At 48.0% G+C, this 25387-nt stretch overlaps 1 protein-coding gene across 2 annotated transcripts in view; it reads right to left on the bottom strand.

Annotated features, from left to right (window-relative positions):
* Window positions 1-11249, bottom strand: part of Abcc3 (ATP binding cassette subfamily C member 3) — a 51505-nt gene extending 40256 nt beyond the window's left edge. Inside the window, exon 1 of one of the 2 annotated variants that reach the window (XM_075991075.1) lies at window positions 11053-11249. In XM_075991075.1, coding sequence (XP_075847190.1) covers window positions 11053-11097 — 45 coding nt within the window. In that variant the 5' untranslated portion in view covers window positions 11098-11249. The remainder of the gene's footprint in view (window positions 1-11052) is intronic. The other variant, XM_075991074.1, reaches the window with a different exon arrangement.
* Between the last annotated feature and the right edge of the window lie 14138 nt (window positions 11250-25387).

The raw sequence follows: 25387 nt of genomic DNA, 5'->3' as shown, positions 1-25387 counted from the left end.
CAAGTAGCCACCAGCCAGCTAGACATGGAGTAGGACATACGGGATAAAAGGTAAAAAGCCCCAAGGCAAAATGTAGATAAAGAGAAACAAGTTAAATAAAGTTATAAGAGCTAGTGGGACAAGCCTAAGATAAGGTTGAGCATTCATAACTAACAGTAAGTCTCTGTGTCATGATTTGGGAGCTGGTTGGTAACCCAGAAGAAAACCTGCTTTGTGCGTTATGTCTGGCTTCAAGCAAGCAAATGCCCTTCCTCTAACGGCTGTGTGTAGATATGAAAACAGGCACCTTCTTTCAGTTCCGTACGTATGAAGCTTCCAAAACTACATGCTGAGGGAGGGAGGAGTTGACTCAGCAGATAAGAGCACTTACCACCAAGCCTCACAACCAAAGTTCATTTCCTCAGAACACACATGGCGGAAGAAGAGAACCAACTTCTCAAAGTTGTCCCCTGACCTCCACACAGGCACCATGGCATGCTCCCCATCCCCCACCAAGACAACAACAACAGAAACAAAACAAAAGCAAAAAAAACAACTCTAAGCCGGTCGGTCCATGGTGGCGCACGCCTTTAATCCCAGCACTTGGGAGACAGAGGCAGGCGGATCTCTGTGAGTTCGAGACCAGCCTGGTCTACAAGAGCTAGTTCCAGGACAGGCTCCAAAACCACAGAGAAACCCTGTCTCAAAAAACAAACAACCAAACAAAAAAACAAAACAAAACCAACTCTATATGTTGAAAGAGTCTTCCCCATTTTGGGGGCATTGCATCTTACTCAAGCAAGCAAAGTACTCTACCACTAGGCTATACTGTTGGACTCTAGCGTCCAAACACCGAGGAGGAATCACCCCAGAGACCATCTCACACACCACAGCCGATGCAAAAGCATGAGGATTTTATTAATTCTGTCATGACAGGGTCCCTCAGCATTTGGGAAGCTGAGAGACCTCGAATAGCTGGTACAGTCTACTTTTAAAGGGGCCACAGAAGCAAGGGGGGTTGTTCTTTGACTATTTTGATTGGCTTATTTGAAAGGGCTATTACCAATAATTGACTGGAGAGCTGTTGCCAGATCAGATGAGGTAAGAGGTCATTTTGACCCTGTTTCCCAGGGGACCGAATCAAAACATACGTATATGGATAATTCTTCAAGAACTGAGTACAAGCATGTGTAGCTGTTAGGTCCTTGGTTTCCAGGGGAAGAGGGAAAGCACTATGGCACAGAGGCTGAGAGGATTCAGAGTTGTCAGAAATGGCTTCAGAATTGTCTTACAGTCTTACACCCCAAAGCTTTTCCAGCATTTTACGCCTGTCCTCACAGGGTCATTGTCCTGTGGAGAGCTTAAAGCCAGTTTCTGAAGTATGTAACAGGGATGATGCTTGGTTTAGTTTGCCATTGACTTTGGCAACAACTTCAGGGACAGCTGACTTGGTGGAGCCAGGACAAATATCCTGGCTTTGGGGCATGCAATGTGACAGTTTCTCCAAAGCCATTCTTGGACTCTTAGACCATAAGACACCTTTTTCCCTGAGCTTTGCAGACATTTAGGGAGTACTCCATGCTCTCCTCTTGTTTTCTTCATATGCTGCACCACCCCCATCCCACTTCCACCATGGGGACAGTTGCCTTGGAGCAGACCAGAAGCTGTTAAACAAGGGAGTGTTGGGTGAGAGAGCCTATGTAGGGGTCCACAGTATGCTTGGCAGGTACGCTTGGTTCAGAGGACACAGTCCTGGTGCTGTAGATGTATACAGCTCCATCAGTTTGCTTGTCTGAGGCAAGTTTTTGTGTAACCCTTGAACTCACTAGGCTGGCTTTGAACCCTTGATCCTGCTGCCTTCACCTACCATGTGTCATCATTATAGAGATGTAACACTATGCTCAGTTCTGCCACTTTCGAGTCATGTAATGGTGGCAGGTTCCCGAAACCCTCTGAGCTCCACTTTCCAGAAACAAGTAATGACAGACCCATAGCCACCTTCCCTGAAGGAGTGATGAATGGCAAAATGGAAATGCCTAACTGTTACCTGGTCACACTTCAGGACAACAAGCTACTTGGGGACATATTTCATTGCATAAACACTAACAGTATAGCCACAACCAAGTACCCTTGGGGAATAAGAATCGGATGGTTACTCTGAGCCTGCGAAGGTCCTATCTGGGTGCCTCTCCTTGTGGAAGATGTGTTCTGATTGGGCACAGTCTCCTTGGAGACAGTAGGCACCTGCTCATTCCTGAATCTCAGATTATTCCCCCACAGCTATTGCTAGGAGATCTATGGCACATCCCAGACATCACAGGTCCAGAACTGGGAGACCCCTTCTGCTGCCTGCCTACCTTGGCGACAGGCAGTGTCTTCCTTCCTCTCTCCATCCCTCCAGATCTCTCCTTCTCCCTCCCCCCTCCCTTCAGGACCAAATCATCCTAGGCAACCCAGTTTTGTCCTTGTCTCGCTTCTTCTTCCATTTATTTATTTATTTATTTGGGTTTTTTGAAACAGGGTGTCTCTGTGTAGCTTTGATGCATGCCCTGGCTCTTGTAAACCAGGCTGGCCTCAAACTCACAGAGATCCTCCTGCCTCTGCCTCCTGAGTGCTGGGATTAAAGGCATGCGCCACCACCGCCTGTCCTAAGTCAATCAGCAAGATCAGCAAACCCTATCCACTCTGTCCAAAAGAGCAGGTGGGAAGTCAGGTGTAGTGACACACACGTACTATCCTAGCTCCACAGCATGCCCATCCTAGGCTACCAGCAAGGCCCTGTCTCAAACAAAAGCAGCCACCTCTTGTGCACACAAAGATTAAACACAACTCTGTGGTCATGCTCTATTTCACCATCCTTACCCTTAGACAGGAAACCTCAACCTACCTTACTCCATCACTCTAGAATCTGGCTTCTTCATTCTCTACTCTCCTGCCTGGATTATTTCCAGAGCCCTCCTTCTGGTTTCCTGCTTCTGACTCAGCCTCTTGTCCTTTCATTTTCTTTACTAGTACAACAGGGAAAGATCTATTGGAAGCCTGAGCCAGATCCCACGCCAATCAGATCCCACACGCCCATCAGATCTCATGCCCATCAGACCCCACGGCCGTTGCACTGCTTTGCTTTGCCTTTTTTTTTTTTAACTAGCATTTAAGGAAAAATTAGGAAATGTCACACAGCCCACAAAACCACTACCAGCTTCCTCCTAGTCTGACCTCGTCTGACCTTCTTGCCTCAGCCTGCCCTAGGACCCTGCCCTGGGACCTGGCCATCCGTCACTGACTGCAGGCTTTGCTTCCATTTTATACTGTCTCATGAAAGTTCATCTTGGCTTCCTAATTAGAACTGCGGCCTCCCTAGCCCGCTCCTTAACCCTGCAAGCCTCCCTCACCTGTTCTGTTTTCTCCGTAGCCCCTTAACGCCTTCTCTCATTAGAGACAAGTGAATTGTTTTCAGTTATGAATTTTCTACCTTCTCCTACTAGAATATGGGCTCCCTGAGGACAGGTTTGCTAAAGAACAGCTTTGATGGACCGTGATGCTCCTCCCTGCCTAGAGTTACACCTGTAACTCCAGTTATGGGGGATCCGACCTCTGGTCTCCTCGGGCAACCGCTCTCCCAAGCGCAGATGTATACACAGACACACCTATACATAACGGAGAATTATAAAAGCAAATCCTAAAACAATAGCAACAAAAAAGCATTGGCTTGCAAACGGCCTACATTGGAGGCCAGGACTGAAAGTCTGTGACTATGCCCCCTCCCCCACAGGTTGCCTCCAGAGTCAGGACACCAGCTAGGCTATTCTCTTGTCCAGGGCGCTGCGCTGAGACAGGGCGTGATTGAGAGCGGGGTCTTGAGCCTGGATCAGTTCTCTTCCCCCATCCCACCTTAACCGAGTAACTTTGGTTCTTCTCTCAAGGAAAAACACTCAAGCAGGACCTCCAGAGCTCAGAGCAACCATCCGGCTTGTCTTCCCACCTGCTTGCCTGTCACTGTCGGGCCCTCAACCCAGAAGGCATACTCTCTGTAGACGCTGACTGAACAAAATGCATGAATGAGTAATGTGCTCTCCCGAGCCTCGGCTTCAGGAGCTGAACACCAGGACGGCATCACGCTGTTTCTCTAAGCACCATCTTAACAACTCAAGGGGCTTCGAGCCTAAAGTACCCAAGTGGAAGTGTCACTGAGGACAGGGATGGTTGAAGTCATTTCCTGGACTCCCTCAGGCAGAATGGAAGGGGCTCCTTAACACTCCCCTTCCACTCCTGGTCTGAAGAGCATCAGCTGGGAGGCAGCCCAGCCCCACAGTCCCCCCCCCAACCCCCGCTGGAGTCATCCACTTGGTCTCCATAGCAACAACAGCTTCCTTAACACTGAGATTAAACAGCTGGGTGGAGCTGATAAGGTGGAAGGTCCGGCACCCAGAATGGACCACAGGGCAGATGCCCCTTAATGGGCACCGAGGCTGAGATCTCTGTGGACTCAAACCAGTGGCAGGGGAGGGGGATGAGGACTCCAGCCTTCTATGCCCCAGTTCTGCCAGCCAATCTCCCAGGCCTCAGGCTGCTGACAGACCCTGTCCAAAGAAGATTCATTACTTCCTCAATCCTGTATGGTGGGGTGAGGGGCCATCAGTGCTAGACAGCTCCTGAGGTCACTGGGAAGTGACTGATGGGTAAGATCACATGTCTCAGCAGAAACCCGGGGGGGGGGGGGGGGCGGGCATGCTTTGATTCCCTTCCACCCTCAATGAGCTGTTTAGACAAAAACAGGAAGCCTGGGAGGCCAGTGAGGGCTAACACAGCCTAACACACCTCTCATTTCTGAAAAGGGCTGGCATTCCAGAAGGGCTTTAGTTAATGAGTACCACTGTGTGCCAGGACACCTGGGACCCACGGTTAATGTGGAACTTGAACCCAGGCAATGTAACCCAAGTCCCAGGCCCCACCCTTGGGGTCGAGTTTGCCCCCTTGGTGCCCCGTCAGTGTTAGCGTGACATCCACCTGCATCAACCCTCTCAACCCCCTGGTCATCTCTGGCCCATGCTGCCTGTCCTTCCTCCCTCCTGGAGCAGTTCACTCAGGGAGCTGAGGCGTAGGGGCTGTCCACGGCTGGCGATGGACCAGCTGAGTGCTGGGAACAAGCCGAACTCAAACTGGAATGTCCGGTTTGGAAGAGAAATCCAATCCAGGCTCAAGACCCCACTCTTCACCACACCCTGTCTCAGCACAGCGCCCTGGACAAGAGAATAGCCTAGCTGGTGTCCTGACTCTGGAGGCAACCTGTGGGGCAGGGGACAGAATCACAGACTTTCAGTCCTGGCCTCCGATGTAGGCCATTTGCACTCCAATGCCTTTTTGTTGCTATTGTTTTAGGATTTGCTTTTGTAATTTTAAATTATGTATAGCCGTGTCTGTGTGTGCATCTACACTTGTGAGCGCAGTTGCCCGAGGAGGCCAGAAGTTGGAGCTGCAGTTACAGGTGTTTCTGAGCCACCTGATTCTAGTTCTGGGAATTTGAATTCAGATCCTGTGGAAGAGCAAGAAGCATTCTTACCCATGGGGCCATCTCTCTAGTCCCTGTTGTTCATTTTGTGGGATGGGTTCTTATGTAGACTAGGTTGACCTCAAGGGAAATAGGTAGCTGAGAGAGGCCTCGAATCCTCCTGCCTCCACATGCCAAGTGCTGGGGTTACTGGTGTGGTGTTTGGAATGAAACCCGAGCTTTGTGCACGCTTGGCGTGCCCTCCTCCATATCTTCAGCCCTTTGTTCGCTCCTTCCAAGATCTCACTAAATAAAGCCAGAGACTCATACTCATGTCAGTCTTTCTGCTTCTGCTCCCTGAGCAATGGGATTATAGACACACCTCCAAGACCATGTGGGGGGCAGGATGGGGAGGGAAGCCAGGAGATTTTGCAAAGCATCCTCTCCCAGGCTGCACCCGATTCACTTCCTGTCCTAAGTTTCTGCCTTCAGCCTGGATCCAGGGAACAGGAGACAATCTGGGACCTCAAGGGACTGTATCTCCCAGCCAGAAACCGAGAACTCAGAGGCCAAAGCTAACAAGCCTGAGGTTCAGTATCTCTAGTTTAATGGAAATATTTTTCCAGAGGCCTGGTCCAGCAGGAGTGATTAGGTCCCTGGAAAGAGATACTAAGCTTGGGTGTCTAGCTGGCTTCTATTCAGATGTCCATTCAGACTGTCCTTCCACTTCCAGCCTCTTTGCATGACACTGTCTTCCTTTGGGAGCCCAATACATAGAAACTTGAACCTTGTCCATTACTCATGCCTTTTGATGGTTGCCTAATAATTCAAGAGGAAGCCCTGGAGACTGGAGAGATAGCTTAGCAGTTAAGAGCACTGGGTTTAATTCCCAACACCCACATGGCAGTTCACAGCTGTCTCTAACTCCAGTTCTAGGGGATTCTGATACCTTCATGCACATAAAATAAAGTTAAATAAATCATTTTTTAAAAAGAAGACCCTTTGGAGTCCCTAATACCTAAAGCTCTAAGGTTTAGGGCACCTGAGTTATGGCCCTGTACCACAAGTCTGAGGCTCAACTTCCCAGAATCATCAGCAAGCAGCTGAAGTAGGAGGACCAGAACCACCTAAGCGCAGCTAGACGCCGAGGGTGAGTGACTTCCCATAGTTCCATACCTAGTAGCCAGAGAAGGAGACACAGGAATGCCAAGACCCCCTCTTGGGTGAGTGGGTAGCCAAGGAAGCAGTGAGAATTACTTATCTTTTCCACATGGGCCTGACCCTTGTGGGACCCATGGGATCAAGAGCTGCTGCTAAGTAGGCTTACATTTGGAACAATGAGAAAGCCAGGGAAAGAAGAATCCAGAAATCAGGGGGAAGAAACCGGAGGATCTCCAGTGGCCAACACTTCCCTCTTCTCAGTTGCTCCCAGAATCTGAAGTTAGGACCACCTCCTTTTCTTGCTTGAGTTCTCTTCCCACAAGGTGGTTTCAAATCAAGTACCTACACACCCCTAGTGACAGGGAACCCGCTATTTTTTGGGCAATTTTGATTATTTTTAGATAAGCCAAATCAGCTTCTGGATTTCTAGGCTTCCAGAGGGCATGGGATCAGGCAAATTATGCAAACAGACTAAACTTTCTGAGAGAGAACAGTCCAGGTTTCTCTGTGTACTTTTCAGCCCAGTGAGTGCTAACCATCTCAAAACAGTCGGTGACCCTCTCAGCATGGGGCAGCAAGCCCAGCAAGGATAATTCACAACCTCCTCCATCCTGGAGACACCCTTGGTCTCTTGCATCTGAACTCACTCTTCAGGTTTTTGTTTTGTGTTTGCTTTTTTGAGACAGGGTTTCTCTGTGTAACATCCCTGATTGTCCTGGAACTCTGTAGACCAGGCTGGCCTCAAACTCAGAGATCCTCCTACCTCTGCCTCCTGAGTGCTGCGGGATTATAGGTGTGTGCCACTACCACCTGGCTGGGTTTTGTTTTTTGAGGACCTCATGTAACTCAGGCTGACCTCAAATTTGCTACATAGCTAGAGGCTGTCCTGTAACTCCTGATCCTCCTGCCTCTCCCTCCCAAATCTTGGGATTATAAACAGGTGACACCATGTTCTGTTCTTGTTTTTTGAGACGGTGTCTTCCTTTGGCCTAGTGCGCCTTTGGAATTTATTTCCGTGCAAACGTGAGGTATACTCCGAGATGCTGATACTATGCCCCAGTGAGATGACGCGGAGGGAGTGGAGGAGCAGTGTCTTGCCACCTAGCAAGCGGCGTGTGTGAACATACAAGGGTGGGTGTGTCCACTGGGTCACAGGTCCCAAGGTTCCTACCCTTCCGGGGAGTGGAGCTCCCTGATTCCCCGGAAACAGCCGGAAGCAGAACCTCTGTCCCAACAGTTTGCCAGTCCTTTTCTGCCAGGACCAGGGTTCTAACACCCATTCCAGCCTCATTCTTCTGTCTTCCCTCCAGTCGGTAGGATTGCAGGGACCTGCCAACAGAGCTTCTTGCTTCCCAACTTCATTTCACATCCTCTATGTCCTTTGATCTCCATAAACATTTTGCAAAGTAAGCAGCAGGTGGTTCACTTCCTTATTTTGTAGGTGGAGAAAGAAAGGCCCTGAGACACTAGGGAAAGTGTGGGTAGACGAGTGGCCCAGAATGGCCTGACCACCACACCCTCTGCTCCATTTTCTCCTCTGTTCAGGTTTTCCTGGCTACCCTGGTCACTCCTCACCGCAGCTGTTCAAGGGTGAAGCTGACTTACAGGTGGCGCAAATGAAAGGCAAAACAGCAGTAAGGAAGTCTAGCCCTGAGAGCCAGCCTTTCGGGTAACTGAGCTACAGCTTAGGCTCCAACCTCCTAGGCTGAGCCCCTTGCACATCCTAGCTCTGCAAACTCCCAGGAGTTTGCTGAACTAGGAGAAGTGTCCTGCTTTCTCAGGCCCCAACATGAAGCCGTGGACAAGTGCAGCCAGGAATGAATGGCCTTCAGAAGCCAAGGTCATATAGAAGAGGGAGGATGTTTCCAGTCTGGGGTGGCCAGAGGAATCAGTTCCCCGTGACCTGAAGACGTTTAAGCAGAGACCCCCTCAAAAGGGTCACAGTAGAGATAAGCTCCCACCCACACGGCCTCATGAACAGGGCCAGGGTGCAGCCAGGCAGGGGGACAGCTGGCTAAGGGATCATTATGACATATTTAACCGCTGTAGCTGAGGACAAACACAACACATTTCTCGGAAATGGGAAACCTGCCAGTTCTGCTGATTGTTATCCATCCCTTTTACATCTAATCTACCTTTCACTTTCACTCTGTCTTCTTCATGCCTGTTACAAGTATCGCAATATATAATGTATAAATCATCCTGTTAATCTCCAAATGATTGAAGTCTCCTACAATTATAATAATAAAGCCTAGAGGTTAATAATAAAAAATAAAGTTCAGCCAGGCAGTGCCACAGGCTTCTTGTCTCTTTCTTAGTCCAGTGCTCTGTAATATGTGACCCTACCAGGGCCATACCAGCCATGTGTCCTTTTCTCCCCAAGACAGGGAGAAAGGCTGGGTTAGCTAAAGCCCTGCCCAAGCTCCAAGCTTGGGAAGGGGGGGGCGAATTCCTGAGGTTTCTAGTTCCAGGCTTTGGAGATCATTACCTTGAGCAGTTCTGATTACTCAGGGCTTCATTGCCACCAAGGAACAAGGAAGGCTGCACCTGAGGCTTGGCATATCTGTCAAACTTTTTGCCTAGTCACTGTGACCATGCCCATGCTGAAGTCATGCCTGCCAAGCCCAAGTGAGCAGAGAAAGGAGATGTACTGATAAGCCAAGGGTCACCTCTGGGCCTTTGAGAACAGAGGCCAGGTCAGCCTGGATGATTCAACCTGGAACCAGTTAGTGATCCAAAAAAAAAAAGAGTGGTCCCCAAAGACACCTTTTGTTGTTGTTTGTTTGCTTGTTTGAAGATAAGCTCTCCTGTCTCTTAGGCTGGTCTTGTTGTGTAGCCAAGTGTGACCTTGAATTTCCCGTTCTCCTACTTTGATCTCCCAAATACAGAGTGACAAGCTGCTCTGCCCCATCCAGCTTCTAGACACGTGGCAGTCCCGGGTGGGGAAAGTACTCTATTGCGCTTACTTCTCCCAAATCCACAGAACACTGTGCCCACCTAGTCCAAGACACCTTAAACAACAACCTTAGAGTATGGTTCTTGACTTCTACACACATACCTGTGAACACACCGGCAAACAGTACACGTCTATGCACAACACCTCACCCTTACCCCTGCACACACTTATCTGCACACACCAGATACGTACACCCAAATATGTATACAAAATAGGTGATAATGGGAAAAGGCTTACGTGCTAGGATTCCAAGTCTAGCTTTGAAACCAGCCCATGAGTGACCAGAAATTGGCCCCCTATTAGGTCTGCCTGTGAAACTGAGATTGTACCGTCAGTTGTCTTGCCAGGTAGGGGAGCCCTCAGGATGCACACACTTCGGATACCCAAGCTGCCTTATGAAAAAATTTGACAGAAGCCACAGAGGTTGCGTGTGTGTGTGTGTGTGTGTGTGTGTGTGTGTGTGTGTGTGTGTGTGAGCACGTGCGCATGCGCACATGCAGTACTGGGCTTCGAACCCATTGTCTTTTGCATGTGAGGCAAGTGCCCCGTCCTTGAGCTATCATCCAGTAGTTTGCTTGCTCTGGTTTCATGGAATTGGGTGCTTTGGGGCCAGCCCCTTCTTCTCTGGCCCTCCATTTCCCCCATCTATCAAAGGAGAGGGCTGGACTCAGTCCACCTCTCTCTCTTTCTTTGGTTTTTTGAGACAGGATTTCTCAGTGTCCTGGAACTTGTTCTGTAGACCAGGCTGGCCTCAAACTCATAAAGATCCACCTGTCTCTGCCTCCCCAGTGCTGGGATTAAAGGCAAGCACCATCACCACCTCACCTCTTTCTTTTATACCCTGGATGTAAATAGGGCCTTCTCACAGAACTGCAACCGGGTAGATCTTGTCCACAGAAATAGTGGCTCCCCCCAAAAAAATGGAGCCTGGAAGGTCTAGCCATACCAAATACCTGACTAAGCAGGGCTCTGAATGCCCTAGGGTGTAGCGCAGGAAGACTGGGTGGATAACCAAGCAATAGTTCATAGATCGGGTGCTGGGAGTTTCATGGGATGCAGGCAAAATGCAAAATGCCCCTTCTGTACCCTGGGGTCAACTGATAGAGGTGCTGAGACCAACAGGCAAGTAAGTACCAGAGCTTTCCAATTCCTGATGCCCCACTACCATGCCAGGAGTGTGCCTCCTGCCTAGCTCCTCCACGCGGCAGGGAAAGGCATGGCAATAAAGGTCCCGACCAGCCGATGCTTTGGCATCATGGCCATACACCTTTTCGGCACCCATTGTTCCCTCTCGGGTGCCTAGACCCTTTCGGACCTGGCTATACACACCCTACCCACGGATCAGCCGCCGCGCCCCCAGTCCCGTGCCTTCCCCGGAAAGCCGTGGCCGGGCGGGAGACCGGACTTCCGCGATTGACAACTACTCCCTCTGCAGCACGGATCCCGGATCCTGAGATGCTGGCCTTACCCAGAACTTGGAACCCAGCTCCCCGGAGCCGCACAGGCGGTCCATGTGGCTCAGGTGCACGGCAGGACTGAGATCTCGGTTCAGCACAGCCCCAGCAGAACTGCCCCGGAGCCGCCTCCAACTCCCAGCTCGGTCGGCACTCCTCCCGGCCCCGCCCTCGGGTCCTCTGGTCAAGTTCTCCCGGTCCTTCTCAGCGATTGCGACACGGGTCTTCGCCTCAACAAAACTGCTGGTACCTAAAATTGCAACCCTGGAAGGGACTGCAGAGTGAGGAAAGGTGGTTGACAGGACGAGTCTCTTCCAGTGGCCCCTGAAGCTACTAGACCCCAAAGCTGATGGGCCTGGGAAAGAGTCTTAATCAGTTTTCCAGTGGGATCTGAAACACGCATATTTTCAACCCAGTCAGAAAGACCTGAAGAGGCATTTAGCAAGCTTCTCACTGTAAAAGAAGTACTTTATAAAGGCAGGGTCACTTCTGATTTTGTAAACACAGGATCATCTCGCTCGCGTTTCATCATCTATAACATGAGAAGTGCTTGTGAGCCTAGTAGTCTTCTTCCTCTTCCCCACAAGTTGTCAGAAACAACTGACAGACAATGGCTCGTATCTGTGATGTGTGCATGTGCATGTGTATAGCGAGAAAGTGAGGCATGCAGTTGGTCCTAGTACCAAATAGATGGGTGTGTGGCCTCCTTGTGGTCCTCTTAAGCTGTTGCCTTCTGAAGCTCTGTGGCTCCCTAGTTTTGCCCAGGACACTTCTGCACCCCAATTTTGCACTGGTAAAGTATGGATTACCATATGGAATCCTTTAGGCTTTTCTGAGGAGTCCACAGAAAAGTATATAAAGCGTATGTATTGCATGTTACATATGTTAATTCTATTTCACTCTGACCAGGGTGGGGATGGGCAGTGAGACCCCAGGAGGAGCTTCCATACTAGCGACCTCATCTTAAAGTTGAACCTCCACATTGTCGGTCTGCTAAAATGGCCTTCCCAGCTTGGTTGTGCTGGGATCCCCTCCATCTCTCTCTTCCCTGATAGGATCCCAATTTACCATAATCCATCCCTGGAGCTAAGCAAAATAATCTTCTTGGTCTAATTTACCATCTTTACATGCAAGCTCCTGGTGTGTGTGTGTGTGTGTGTGTGTGTGTGTGTGTGTGTGTGAGAGAGAGAGAGAGAGAGAGAGAGAGAGAGACAGAGACAGAGACAGAGACACAGAGAGATCTCCCTTGGCACTTGTTTCCCAGACAGGACAAGGTATTTCTAGCCTCCTGGGGTTCATGCACGTATTGCAGGGATCCAGGAGGAGAGTGCAGAAAAGATCATCTCCTACCCCTCTGGACTGCAGGCAGGAAGTCCTGGAAGCCAGAATAGAGATGAATCAGTAGAGTGAGGTGGGCAATGGTGAATGAGGTTTCTCCCCGCTTCCCAGGTGGTTTTCTGTGGACCTGTGCAGATTCTCTCAGCCCTTTTTTCTCCTTCTTTCCCATGCTGCCTTCTCTCTGTGCAGAAGACTTTAGGAGTTTTCACATCTTGTCAGTGTACTTTTGGTTACATTTACTTGCGAAGTCTCTCTTCTTTGCCAGTCTAAAAGGTCCTCATGGCCAACTGAGTCATCTCTACTTCCCCTTCCCGCCTCAGGTAGGAACTTTTGTGCACTATGTAACCTTAACAGGCTCCTTGTGTCTCTGGGACCAGTTTCACCTTATAAGTGAGTGAAGTGCCGTGGAAGCTCTCTTCCTACACCGCGGTCCAGGCCCCTAGGACCAGAGCATCTGGGAATCAGTCTCTAAGCCTTCCCCGAACACAACTTCCCAGCACCTCTCCCTGGCATTTTACTACTGACTCTCTCTTAGAGTCTGGCTATGGTTTGAGGAGACTAAGGGGCCTCCCTCTGGTACCCTTTAAGAAGTGAGCTCCCCCAAGTACCCTTCTGGTTTCCTGGGACCTTCCAGCTCAAGGTCAGCGTGGAGTCCACCAGTTAGCTCTCTGATTTAAGGACAGGAGTCTGGTTTCAGCACTGGAGCAAATCTCCATCTTCTGTGACATCAGCCTTTCCATCCTGCCTTACCTTCCATCCTTACCTTACCATACCATACCGGGTGGGAGGTTCCACAAACAACGTGCAGTCCCTGGCGATCCTTGCCTTCCTCCGCCTCTGGAAATGCTCCGAATTTACTCCCCTGGCCTCTTTCACACAGTCCTTGAAGAATGAGCATAGTGTTTGTATGACATCATTGTTTTGGTTAATTGGCTCACCAGAATAAGAGATCTCAAACCTTGGGACATTCCACAGTTTGCCCAGGGCCTCAGAACTTTATCTGGCACAGATATCAAGAGCCTTCTTCTCCTGTATGTAGCTTCCATACATGGCTACTCCAGGCAGCTCCCTGGACAGGATGCGTTTCCTGGACCCTTGACTATTGTACCCTGCCCCTAGCCCACCTTCTAAGCTGCTCTGCCTACTCCCTAGCTCCCCCAACTCCCTGTACCCACCAAACTCTGTTTATCTTTCAAGATATCTGTCAATGGCCAGGCGGTGGTGGCACAGGTCTTTAATCCCAGCACTTGTGAGGCAGAGGCAGGCAGATCTCTGTGAGTTCGAGGCCAGCCTGATTTACAAGAGCTAGTTCCAGGAAAGCCAAGGCTACACAAAGAAACCCTGTCTAGAAAAAAAATTTACACCCAGTTGCCAAAGATTGTTAAGACAAAGATCACAGGGGACTAACTACTCTCAGGTTGGGGATGGAAGGGCCCAACAAATGACAGTGGTGGCAGGACCAGATATTTTGTTGAGTTTGTGTCTGTGATACTGAAATTGTTTCTGCGAAGCTCTGGATACATGAGAGAGGGAATGGAGAAAGCAACTGTTAGAAAGAGACATGACGAAGCTGTCATCATTACAGTTTCCTTTTGCAAGGCGACATTCTGCTTGCCATTGAATGTGTTGAATAAAAACAGAATGAATTTATCTGTGAAGGAGGCTTTGCATAGAGCTAAATGCTGATAAGTCTGAGGTGTGTAGACAGAGACTGCCTGGACATGAATAATCACACAGAAACTATATTAATTGCAACATTGGTCAATGATTTAGGCATACTCCCAGCTAGCTCTTACATCTTAAATTAACCCATTTTTATTAATCTATGTTTTGCCACAAAGTTGTGACTTACCAGTAATGTTCTAGCACTTTTCTCCTTCAGCAACTACATGGCGTATCTTTGACTCCACCTACTCTCTCTGTATATCTCTGTTTGGATTTCCTGCCTGGCTTTACTCTGCTAAGCCATTGGCCAAAACAGCTTTATTTATTAACCAATAAAAGCAACACATATACAGAAGGACATTCCACACCAGAGGTATGAGCTAAGGTGGCTTTGTGATAGCTAAAGAAACTCCATTTTATGCTAGCCCTCCGTCTTGGTGCCCACTAGCCCCAGTCCTGGAAGACAAGTTCCTAGTAACTCTGAATCAGTGGCCCTGACTGAGAGATATACAGCCATGACCATCTACTTGCTATGATATGGATAATTACTTTTTTGGCTTTTGTAATTCGTTTATGCAGACACCCAAGGATTATTGTGGTTCGTCTTGTCCATTTAACTTGGCAGAACAGACTAGTCTTTGCTTACTTTTGTAGATATTGAAGGTCTTCTTGTGGTTTTTGCCTTTAAAAAATTGTTTCCTGAGCAGGAGAGATGGCTTAGAGGTTAAGAGGACTGGCTGCTCTTCCAGAGGTCCTGAGTTCGGTTTCCAGCGACCACATGGCGGCTCACAATCATCTAAAAGATCCAGTGCCCTCTTCTGGCCTGCAGGCAGAACACTGTATACATAATAAATAAAAAATCATTTCCTGTTGTGCGATAGTGGACACACCTTTAAACCCAGCACTAGGGAGGCAGAGGCAGGAGGGTCTCTGTGAGTTTGAGGCCAGCCTGGTTTACAAATCAAGTTCCAGGACAACCAGAGCTACACAGAGAATTCTGTCTCAAAACAAATGAACAAACAAAGCCCACACAAAATAAAATAAAATAAAAATAAAAATCCCTTCCACATCCCCTTTCTTCACGACATGCCTGAGATTCAGTTTTACGGCTGTCGTCCTGCTAGCAGCCAATCAATAAATCCTTTAATTATAATTGAATTAAGTCCATGGTCTTTCCCCAGGGGTCACAAACTCCATAAGAGCTTGAAATAAAAGTAGAATGCCTTGAGTCACATAGTAAGAATCAGTTTGTAAACTGAAAGTCGGAACAAGCATTTGTTTGAAGGCAGAAAGGGCAGTGAGGGTAGGGGCTGTTTTGGGGGTAACAAAAGAATGCCATGCTCCAGCCTTGTTACAGCAAGGTTGGCGTCTTTGCCTGATATATTGGCTCCATCTGAGAAATGATAAATGCGCCAGAAATAGGATGTGTATGGGAGAGCAGGCCTATAAAGGAAGTAATGAAATTCCACAGAATCTTTATAGGTGTGAGATGAAGAGAGATTTGTCCCCCACAAAAAAACCAGTAAAAGCTATTTCCTGGGGATGTCTTGTGAGGTCTGTGAGAGAAGGTTGAGATTGTCTTGAGATACAGAAGAATAAACAATATCAGAGTCTTGTTCAGTGAGTCAGGCAGTTCTGCTTCTGCTTTGTGTAAGAGTGATTGTTGAGTAAACATTTTTTTATTTTTATTTTTTGTTTTTTTGAGACAGGGTTTCTCTGTGTCTCTCTGACTGTCCTGGAACTCGCTCTGTACACCAGGCTGGTCTCAAATCACAGAGATCTGCTTCTGCCTTCCAAGTGCTGGGATTAAAAACGTGTTCCACCACCACCTGGTGAGTAAACATTTTTTGAGTAAAAATATTTTGCTTAGGTATACTGTTTTAAAATGCTGACAAAGGAAGTTAATTGTCCAGTGACTACCCCAAAATCTAAGTGTCTGTGAAAAGGTTGTCTTTGCTGCAGACCTGTGTAAAGTCTACTCCAGCCCACTGGTCCCCCTGGCCAGTTTTTCTCTGCCCGCCTCTTCCCAAATAACCACTCAGAGGCTTAATATAACTACAATTGTCTGGCCAATGGCTTAAGCTATTACTAGCTAGCTTTCTCTATAAATTAACCCATCTCTATCAATTTCTGTTTTACCAAGAGGCTCGTGGCTTGTTACCTCACATTTTGGGTGGCTACATGGCATCTCCCTGACTTCGCCAACTCTTTCTGTATCTTTGTTTGGACTTCCTGCCTAGCTTTACTCTGCTAAGCCATTGGCCAAAACAGCTTTATTCATCAACCATTAAAAGCAACACATATTTGCAGTATACAGAAGGACATCCCACATCAGACCTGGAATGATTTAATTGTGATTACTGCAATGCAAGGAGTCGGGATGTGAGGTGAGTCTAAGTCAACGTCTCCTTTAAGAGAATCAAAAAGGTGAAAAAGCCCCATGGGAATTCCCAGTCAAGACAGAGACCCATTGATACTACCTGGGAGCTGTTGAAGAGAATTTAACATTGTCTTTCTTGGAATAGACATCGATAATCAGTAAACTTTAATAAAAGAATGAGTAACAGTGTCTCCATAATAGCTGTCTGGAATCTCTGTTTTAACAGGGTATATTACCTTGTTAACCCACCATTGGCAGAAGGTGAGGCTATTGGTCACACTTGGTGAAGAATATTCCATTGAAAGTGAGACATAGATGCATGATTATAAAAAGTAGGTACTGAAAAAGCAAATCTTTAACATCAGGATGTAAAGGGACAGTTTAAAAAATCTTAAAATCAGTCAGGTGGTGGTGGTGCACACCTTTAATCTTAGCATTTGGGAGGCAGAGACAGACAGTTCTCTGTGAGTTCAAAGTCAGTCTGGTGGTCTACAGAGTGAGTTCCAGGACAGGCTCCAAACTACAGAGAAACTCTGTCTTGAAAAACAACAACAAATCTTAAAATCAATAATAATAATAATAACATGGAGCTGGGTGTGGTCATGCATGCCTTTAATCCTAGTCCTTAGGAGGCAGAAGTATGTGATCTCTGAGTCTGAGGCCAGTCTGGTCTACAGAGCAAGTTCCAGGACATCCAGGGCTCCACAGAGAAACCCTGTCTTGGAAACAATCAAAATAATAACAATTACATTGTAGTTTGAGGGACTGGGGCAGGAGAGGGACAGTCTGGCTGAAGGACACCAAAGGGATGATGATGCATATAAACAGCACAGAGATCTTATAAAAGCCTCCATTGACCAGATTCCCCCAGAAAAACAGAAAACAGGAGTAATCCAGGTCCAAAAAGATGGTTCTGTATGGTCAACCTAAAATGCTATTAAATTAGCTGATGTAAGTATTTAATTTCTTTGTCCCCTTTAATGGGTCACTGGCTTACCCAAATGGGGGGATCTTTTTATCCAAGAAAGCTTAGGCAGGTGTTTTTTAGTGGCCCTTTGAAAAAAGGATGCTCAAGTAAAGCGTTGCTACAACCTCCGTGAAACAGGAGGTCTTGTCCCCAAAGGGGAAAAGGTTAAGGATGACATAGACGGTTGCAATAGGCACCTGGATTCTGGGAGCAGCAAGGAAGGTTCCTACACTTGGTAGGGGATGTCTTTTGCAACCACCACCTTGGATATCTACTACTGAAGATCTAAGCATAACGGGAGAGAGAGATTGTTCAGCTATAATAGAAACGTGAGCTCCTGTACTGACAATACCAGCTGTGGGGATCTGGCTGACTGAAACTGTAATACAAGGTTTATCAAGAGACATCAGCTGAGTCCAGTATGCATCTGAGGAATCAAGTCTTTGATTTTGTCAACAATCATCAAGAGTTTATATGATAAGGGCATTTTTATCAAGATGCTAGATCAATCAATTGTTCCAATGAAGTTAATGTTAGAATTTCTTGGAGTAACTGGGAATGAACCTTAATATGAATTTGACCTGTGTAATTTGTATCAATAACATCTAAATAAAAATTCTCTTTGTAACCCAACTTGATTTACCTCAAATTTAGCCAAAACATTTTGTAGGAAGAAATCCCCATAAGTCTGTGAGGAATCTCAATGCTTTTCCTATTACACCTAATTTTATATCTTTAACTAAGGATAGATTAATGTTGAATTATTTTTAATTGTGATCTTACTGTCTTGAGGTTAGGGGTGGAGCCAGATGGAATGTTTCAAAAGGCCTAAAGCGAGGAGACCAGCTGTGGCTACAGCTGGCTGTGCTCCCGGCAGCTGGGAGACAGTACAGGGGAGGGGACACTGGGCTTCCAAGTTGGGGGTGTAGGAGGGCTGATTTATGTCTTCTGCAGTGTCCTTGGGACTCATTTTTCCATTTCCAAAATTGGATCAACCTTCTTTATCAAATTTAAAATGACACTGACTGGCCTAGGGAAAACCCATTATACTTTGGGCATATTTTAAAGGTGGGTTTACCAGGATGAGGTTATTTCTATCTGTTTGTCTGCATTGCTTCTGCGAATGGCCTCTTTTCCCAGGTTTGAAGCATGCAGGAGGTTGCAGAGCTGCTTCTACAATTTGGGCTTTGTGCTTCTTGGTGCCAACGTTCTGGCATGCTTTGACCGTATCAGCAATAGTATGGATGGCAAGCTGTCTTAGTTACCATTCCTGTGATGAAACACCATGACCAAAAGCAACTTGGGGAAGAAAATGTTTATTGGACTTACACTTCTACATCACTATTCATCACTAAAGGAAGCCAGGATAGGAACTCAAACAGAGCAGAATCCCAAAGGCAGGAGCCGATGCAAGAGGCCATGGAGGGGTGCTGCTTACTGGCTTGCTCCCCCATGGCTTGCTCAGCCTACTTTCTTATAGAATCTGGGACCACCAGCCCAGAGGTGGCCCCACCCACAATGGCTGGGCCCTCCCCATCTATCACTAATAAAGCCTCAGGCTTGCTTACAACCCAGTCTTACGGAGGCATTTTCTCAGTTGAGGATCCCACCTCTCTGCTCTGATGACTTCAGCTTGTATCCAATTGACATAAATCTAGCCAGCACAAACACTGACTGCAAGGACCATGGGATGAAGTTCTGCAGTCCAAATTTGCATTTTCATAAACTAATGAAAGAGATAAGATGTAAAGAGCTGGGGCTGGAGAGATGGCTCAACTGTTAAGAGCATTGCCTGCTCTTCCCAAGGTCCTGAGTTCAATTCCCAGCAACCACATGGTGGCTCACAACCATCTGTAATGAGGTCTGGTGCCCTCTTCTGGCCTGCAGGCATACACGCAGAAAGAATATTGTATACATAATAAATAATCAATAAAAAGATGTCAAGAGCTGCTCCATAGCTTGTGTAGACAATTAAGCTTATGAACGTAGGGCTGTGTAGATCTTTGTCTGATAGAGGAAGAAGACTGTGGAAGAGTGTTATGGTCAGGGAGCTTATTCCAAGCCCTTGCCGTGGTTCTACTGATCTGTTTATTAACCAGAGTGTTGGTGAGTTGTGGAGCTACAGTTTCAGAGTTTTCTTGTCTGATGAGTTGATTCTAAATATTTTGAGAGGGTTGCTCCCTTTGATTATGAACAGCAATAGGCCGACATCTGTTCATCCATTCATCCATCCCTTGAACTGTAAACAATATTGAACAGTGGTCAGAATTATTTTCATAAGGGCTTGCCAGTCAAAAGGTATCATTTCACACATATTTGCTATAAAATCAATTATTCCTTGGTAAAATAGCCTTGGCTCCATTCTCTAGAATGCACTTTTTAAATTTATTTTGTCTTTTATTTATTTTTGTTTTGTTTTGTGTTTGAGACAGGGTTTCACTGTGTAGCACTGACTGTCCTAGAATCCACTCTGTAGACCAGGCTGGTCTCGAACTCAGAAAGCTGCCTGCCTCTGACTCCTGAGTGCTGGCATTAAAGACGTGTTCCACCATTGCCCGGCTCTATAATGCTCTTTTATTTTTAAAAATCTTTAAGCAGGAAAACAAGAACTCTTCTTGGCTGGGAATTGTTTTCTCTAAAGATAGGGCATGCAGTTAAAAATTCTCTTTGAGAAGTCTCTTCCAGGCATTTTTGGAAGGCACTTTGTGTATGTAGATTACTAATTGGCAGAAAATTAGGCCGACGGGGGTGCATGAGTTTTAGTAGGTGGTGGTTTTCCCAGAAGAGTTCCCCTTTTCTTCTATTGCTAAGATTCTTTAGTTCACCTAATATGGTTCCAAAGAACTAAGTGTTTCCATTGAACCTGTCCTATGCCATAGCGTAATCGGATACCAATTCCATCCCCGCCCCAAATTTCTAAGTCAAGCATCCCATGATCAGGATACCAAGAATAATGTTTAAGAGGTTGTTTTACAGGTGTCTTAGTTATGATCTTTATAAACAGAGTTGTTCATTGCTGTGCATGAACTCTAAATTAAGGAGACAGAGTCTTGAGAGCAAAAGTCAAAGCCAGGATAAAGCTGGCTGGCTAGAAGGAGCCTGAGTTACTAACACCTCACCGGCAAAACCCTGTGCTTGTTGCCCGCCTAACAGCTCCCGTGACCAGCTGGGGGTGCCGCCTTTGCCTTTTCCTCCAGGCTTCCTCCCGCAAGGCTCCACATGGGGCTCTGCCATGTGAAAGAAGACAGGCTAACTCTTGGTGAGCTTTACCCAAGTGTGGGCATCATATCCTGAGAAGGGTTTGGGTCTCTCCTGTCACTGTCTAATAGTAGTCTACTCCGAAAGACTAACCTCATTTAAGAGAGTCTCAAAAGGAGATGCTGAACAAAGGCCGTCCTCTCCATATTGAGTAGCATAACAAATCCAGTAATGAAAAAAAGGGAGGAATCTTTGTCTTCATCTTTTATGGGGGTCTCCTAGGGAGAAAATTGTCTTCCTGGCCCTACTGACTCAGAACAACACATAAAGTCATAATCAGATATAATGAAACTATACCCACATGTTGGAGGGGAGGTGCTGTTGCTTTCAATGCCTCGTTGCTTCTAACAAATGGTCTTAGACCTGGTTCTCACATCTTCCATACACACACATTGTTCTAAGTCAGAGGTGTGAAAGATTCCCAAAGGAGAAACAGGGAACACGGTCCATTGGGATGTCTAAGGCACAGCAATACTGATTGCAGTCTTAGAAGATAACTTCTGAACAGGTTGAGCTCACAGCCTGCTAACAGAATGGATGCAAAGCTATAAATAATCTCGGCGAACGTGGTTAATTTGTTACAGGTTGGGTGAAAGTTTGATTTGTAAAGGGAAACTTTAAACAGCGTTCCTCAAAAATGCCACTTCCGTGCTAGGTTGGCTACCGTGTCACCAGGAACAGTCCTCGAAGTGAGCATGGCCTCCTTGGCTTTTGAGTTTTCAGAACCAAGATGTTTCTAGCAAGAAGGCTGCTGAAAGGAGCAACAAAGGCCATGTGGTCTGAGCTGTGGCACAGAGGGGAACACCATCTGGTGACCAATGCCTCCTCCTCCCCTTCCACCTGGCTATGACTCTACAATAGATGGACGATGCATGTTCTGTGCCTCCCCTGCCAGTGAGCATCTCCAGGCAGCCCAGCATCAGGGATTCTTCTGGCAAGAAAATGGCAAGGAACAATCACTGCAAATACAGGGCAGGGGATTGAAAGCAGGGCAAAGGGGACAGGAAAATTAATCTAGGCATGAGAAATGCTGCCTGGGGCCAGGGCAGGTTGGAGCTAGCCAAAGGGACAGTGTGGAAAAAAACAAAAACAAAAATGATGCTACGCCCCGCCCCCAACCTCACTACGTTGCTCCTTTAAAACCCCGTGGAGTCTGGGAACACCCTTAAATTATGCTCCAGCACACACCCTGCCTTTCCTTCTGGCTTCCCAAGCAGCAGGCCTATTTCCTCCTGACTGTAGCCTAGTTGGAGCCACCTGGTCCCCTCCCAGGCTCAGCAAGGCTGCCCTCTGCCCCGGCTTGCTCCTCATCTAATTGGTATGCAGGTGAAGGCTTGACTACTGTACCTGATCCCAGAGTTTTCAAAGTAATAATTAATAGGCAACGTGGGCCTCAGCCAAGCTCGTACACTGAGACAGGGGCTAACGCGTGCAGAGTGTAGTTTGTAGCAGAATTCCCTCTTGGAGCTTACCGAGCAACTCATTTCTTAATGCACCCTATAGGGGGGACCAGTCCGCATGGAATCTTGCTTTGAGAGTTAAGTCCCCTGCCCACCATGCCACCTCTGTCTGGAAATAGTTCATTGGTTTTAGGGGGGCATCATTGGCGGTAGGCCTTCACTCTCCTCCCTTTCCCCCCAGCTGTGGCTCCCTAGCTCTCAGATGGGCTATTCCAGTCCAGGCTTCCCCACAGACAAGACCTTCAGCTTCCTCTTGGGGAGTTGTACAGCGCTTTTGTCTGTGGAAGGATCCATCGGGGTTGCTATCTTCACCCTGGATTCACCCCTTTTCAGAAGAGACCTCGGGTGGCACCAAGAGTGCGTGATGCTGCCGTGTGGTGTCTAACGCCCTCATTACACTGCCGACACAGAGGTGGGGCAGGCTGGCAGCTCAGCAGGTCAGAGGAGAGGAAAAGAGGCCACAGGGCACTAGGTTGTGATGGGTGGGGAGAACGTTTGAAGGTGAAATGTATTTGGAAAGTGGGCAGAGGCCTAGGTGGGGACAGGAAAGGAGAAGGTGGAGACAGTGGTGGCTGAGGAGAGCAGGTGCCAGGGTTTCAAAGAGCAGAGCCATTCTAGGGAAGGGTGTTGCCTGGGAACCCCGGAGCAACTGAAATCACCCAGAGTTAAAGGATGCACTCATCATTCCTGGGATCACTGGGATCACTGGATCACTGGGATCACGTTGGAGGCTAGGATCTCACCAGCTGGGAGACTGTGGACCTCTCTAATCCACCAAGTATGCCACATGGAAAACTCAAGTACATTTCTAGAAAACAAATGTGCTGCTTTAAGAAAGGGTCCCCTAGCCTCCTTGAAACCCTTTTCATTTTGTAAGCACGATTCTTCCCATCACTTCCCATTCTCTCCTCGATGAGAACAGACTGAGGTGGTGCAGGCTGCGGAAGGACAAGTCCTGACGTCAAATCCTAGCTCTGCCAAATTCTGGCTGGGAGACCTCAGGCAAGTCCCTTAACCTCTATGAACCCGCTGCTGCCTGGAAAAAATGCTAGCGGGGTGCTTCCCTTGCTGAAGCCTTTGGAGGAGTGAGTGAGAGACTGCGTGTGAGCCTCAGGTTTGTTTTTAGCACCAGCTCAGATCACTCCCCTTCCCAGTTCCCCACCCCCAGACAGGCCTTTTCCTGGAGCCTTTGGGGGTGGAGGAAGCTGCAGCAGCAGCCACGCCTGAGGTGGAGGCCTGGTGCTCTTGACACAATTTCCTCTTTGAACCCCAGGGAGAAGATGGAACAGAGGCGAAACACCACTGTTAGGGAGATAGATGCTCTCATTTCCAAAGGCAACCCTATTTCAGAAGCCCCTGGGCAATTCCAAGTCTGACTTGGAGGGTCCTAACCAAAGACCTGCTATCTCCCAGCCCCATTTTTGCTTCTCTGAAATCACCAGGCACCGGTCAAAGACTCAGCGGCAGCCTCTTCTTCACTTTTGAACCCTTGCCATCAGACCCAATGGTGTCTATTAGCAATGTTATAGTTTTGTTGGTCGTTTTCGTTTGTTTGTTTTTGACAGGGAATTTTCATGAGTCCAAGCTGGTCTCCAACTCACTCTGTAGTGGAGGATGACCTTGTAATCCCGAGCCTTTTGCTTCCACCTCCCAAGGGCTGAGATTACACACAAGCATCCCCATGCCTGGCTGATAAATACTTCTTCACATTATTGGGAAAGTGGCCACAATGCTCGCCCCCCACCAAACATCCACCTTGACTCTGTTGTTAATATGCCCACAGCACCACTAAGATGCCCCTGTAGTCACTGCTTCCTGCCAGAGATGCGCTCAGGTCCAGGATGGTGCAGGGTGAGAGAGGGGCACTTGGCCTCCTCACTGGTGGATCACAGTAGATCTCTGAAAAGCAACTCTAAAGAATATTGAGTGTGGCCGCTAGCAAGCTTCCTTAGTCCTTCCTGGGAAGGGAGAACTAGGGGAAGGGAGATGCTAGGAAGAACCAGGTGTGCTCTGAATCACCTCACGTGACACTATGGTGGTTCTGGACTGCTGTGTGTTCACAGAGGCAGGGAGGGTGGGGGGGAGGGCTGGGGGAGGGGCGAGGGTTCAGCTTTCCACTTCCCCTTGACCCAGAATCTTCTGACCATTAGAAGAAAAAGGAGGAGGAAACCCAGAACAACCCCTCCCAAACCTCCCACCCATAAGGCACAGACAGCTATAGAATTGCACAAAAATACAAAAGCTTAATCTCCAGATCCAGGTGGCAAAACTCTAGGAATTTTGTAGAGCTCCCCACACACACCAAAAAAAAAAAAAAAAAAAAAAAAAAGGAAGGAAGGAAGGAAAGAAGAAAAAAGTCAGCTTCTCCAAGCACCCCTTTCTCCAGCTGACAGGGCTAGAGGAACGAGAACTTGGCACTCTCATACACCCTAGGAAGATCAAACCAGGTGTTTGCTTCTGTGAGTGGTATCATTTCTGTCCAATAGAGCCATCAGAAAAGCTCTCTCAGCTTAGGAAATAGGCCAGAGGATGGACGCCGGCAGGTCCAGCCTCCCAGCAACCAGCAACTTGGCACTGGGGCTCCCAGCTGCCTGTGCAGACGGGGGCTGTGAGTGAGGGTTGTCGCTGAGGCTGCAAGAATTCAGTTCAGGGGCTGGAAGTGCAGCTCAGTGGCAGAGTGCTGCCTCAAATATGTAAAAACCCTGGGTTTGCTTTCTACTCCAAAGCTTGCACACACACACACACACACACACACACACACACACACACACACACACACACACTCAGAGCTGGTTTAAGAGAGGCAGGGATGTTCAAAGGAATGGAAATAGGACAGATGTTCGAGGTGGCTGATGGGTGTCAGGCTGGCTGACTACTCCCTTTTGGTAGGAGGACTTCAACTAAGAGACTGTTGCCAGCAGTAGCACCAGAAAGGTGGCTCTAGGCCAGCTGGCTCTCCCCACCCCTGCCCCCTATGCTGGTGGCCTTTCCCCCTCTTCCCTCTCCTCTAGCTCCCTCCCACTGAGCAGGCAGCAGCAGACCATGTAAGCGCCTTGCTTGGATCATTCATCACCCCTCAGGGAGTCAGCTCCCTAGCTCAGTATTCTGGCCACCACCAACCTGCCATCTTCATCAGGAGGTCTCCAGTCCTGGTTTCTGCAGTCTCAGTCTCAGGAGGGGACAACCGGCTCCGTTTACACAGATTAATCTCGATCTCAATGGGTAGGTAGATGAGGCCTAAGGGTTTAGCCCAGACACCTCAGGTCACCACCCAGGCAGAG

Source organism: Microtus pennsylvanicus, chromosome 11 (assembly GCF_037038515.1).
Source record: "Microtus pennsylvanicus isolate mMicPen1 chromosome 11, mMicPen1.hap1, whole genome shotgun sequence".
Classification (NCBI taxonomy): Eukaryota; Metazoa; Chordata; class Mammalia; order Rodentia; family Cricetidae; genus Microtus; species Microtus pennsylvanicus.
This window is presented reverse-complemented; position numbering and strand designations above follow the sequence as displayed.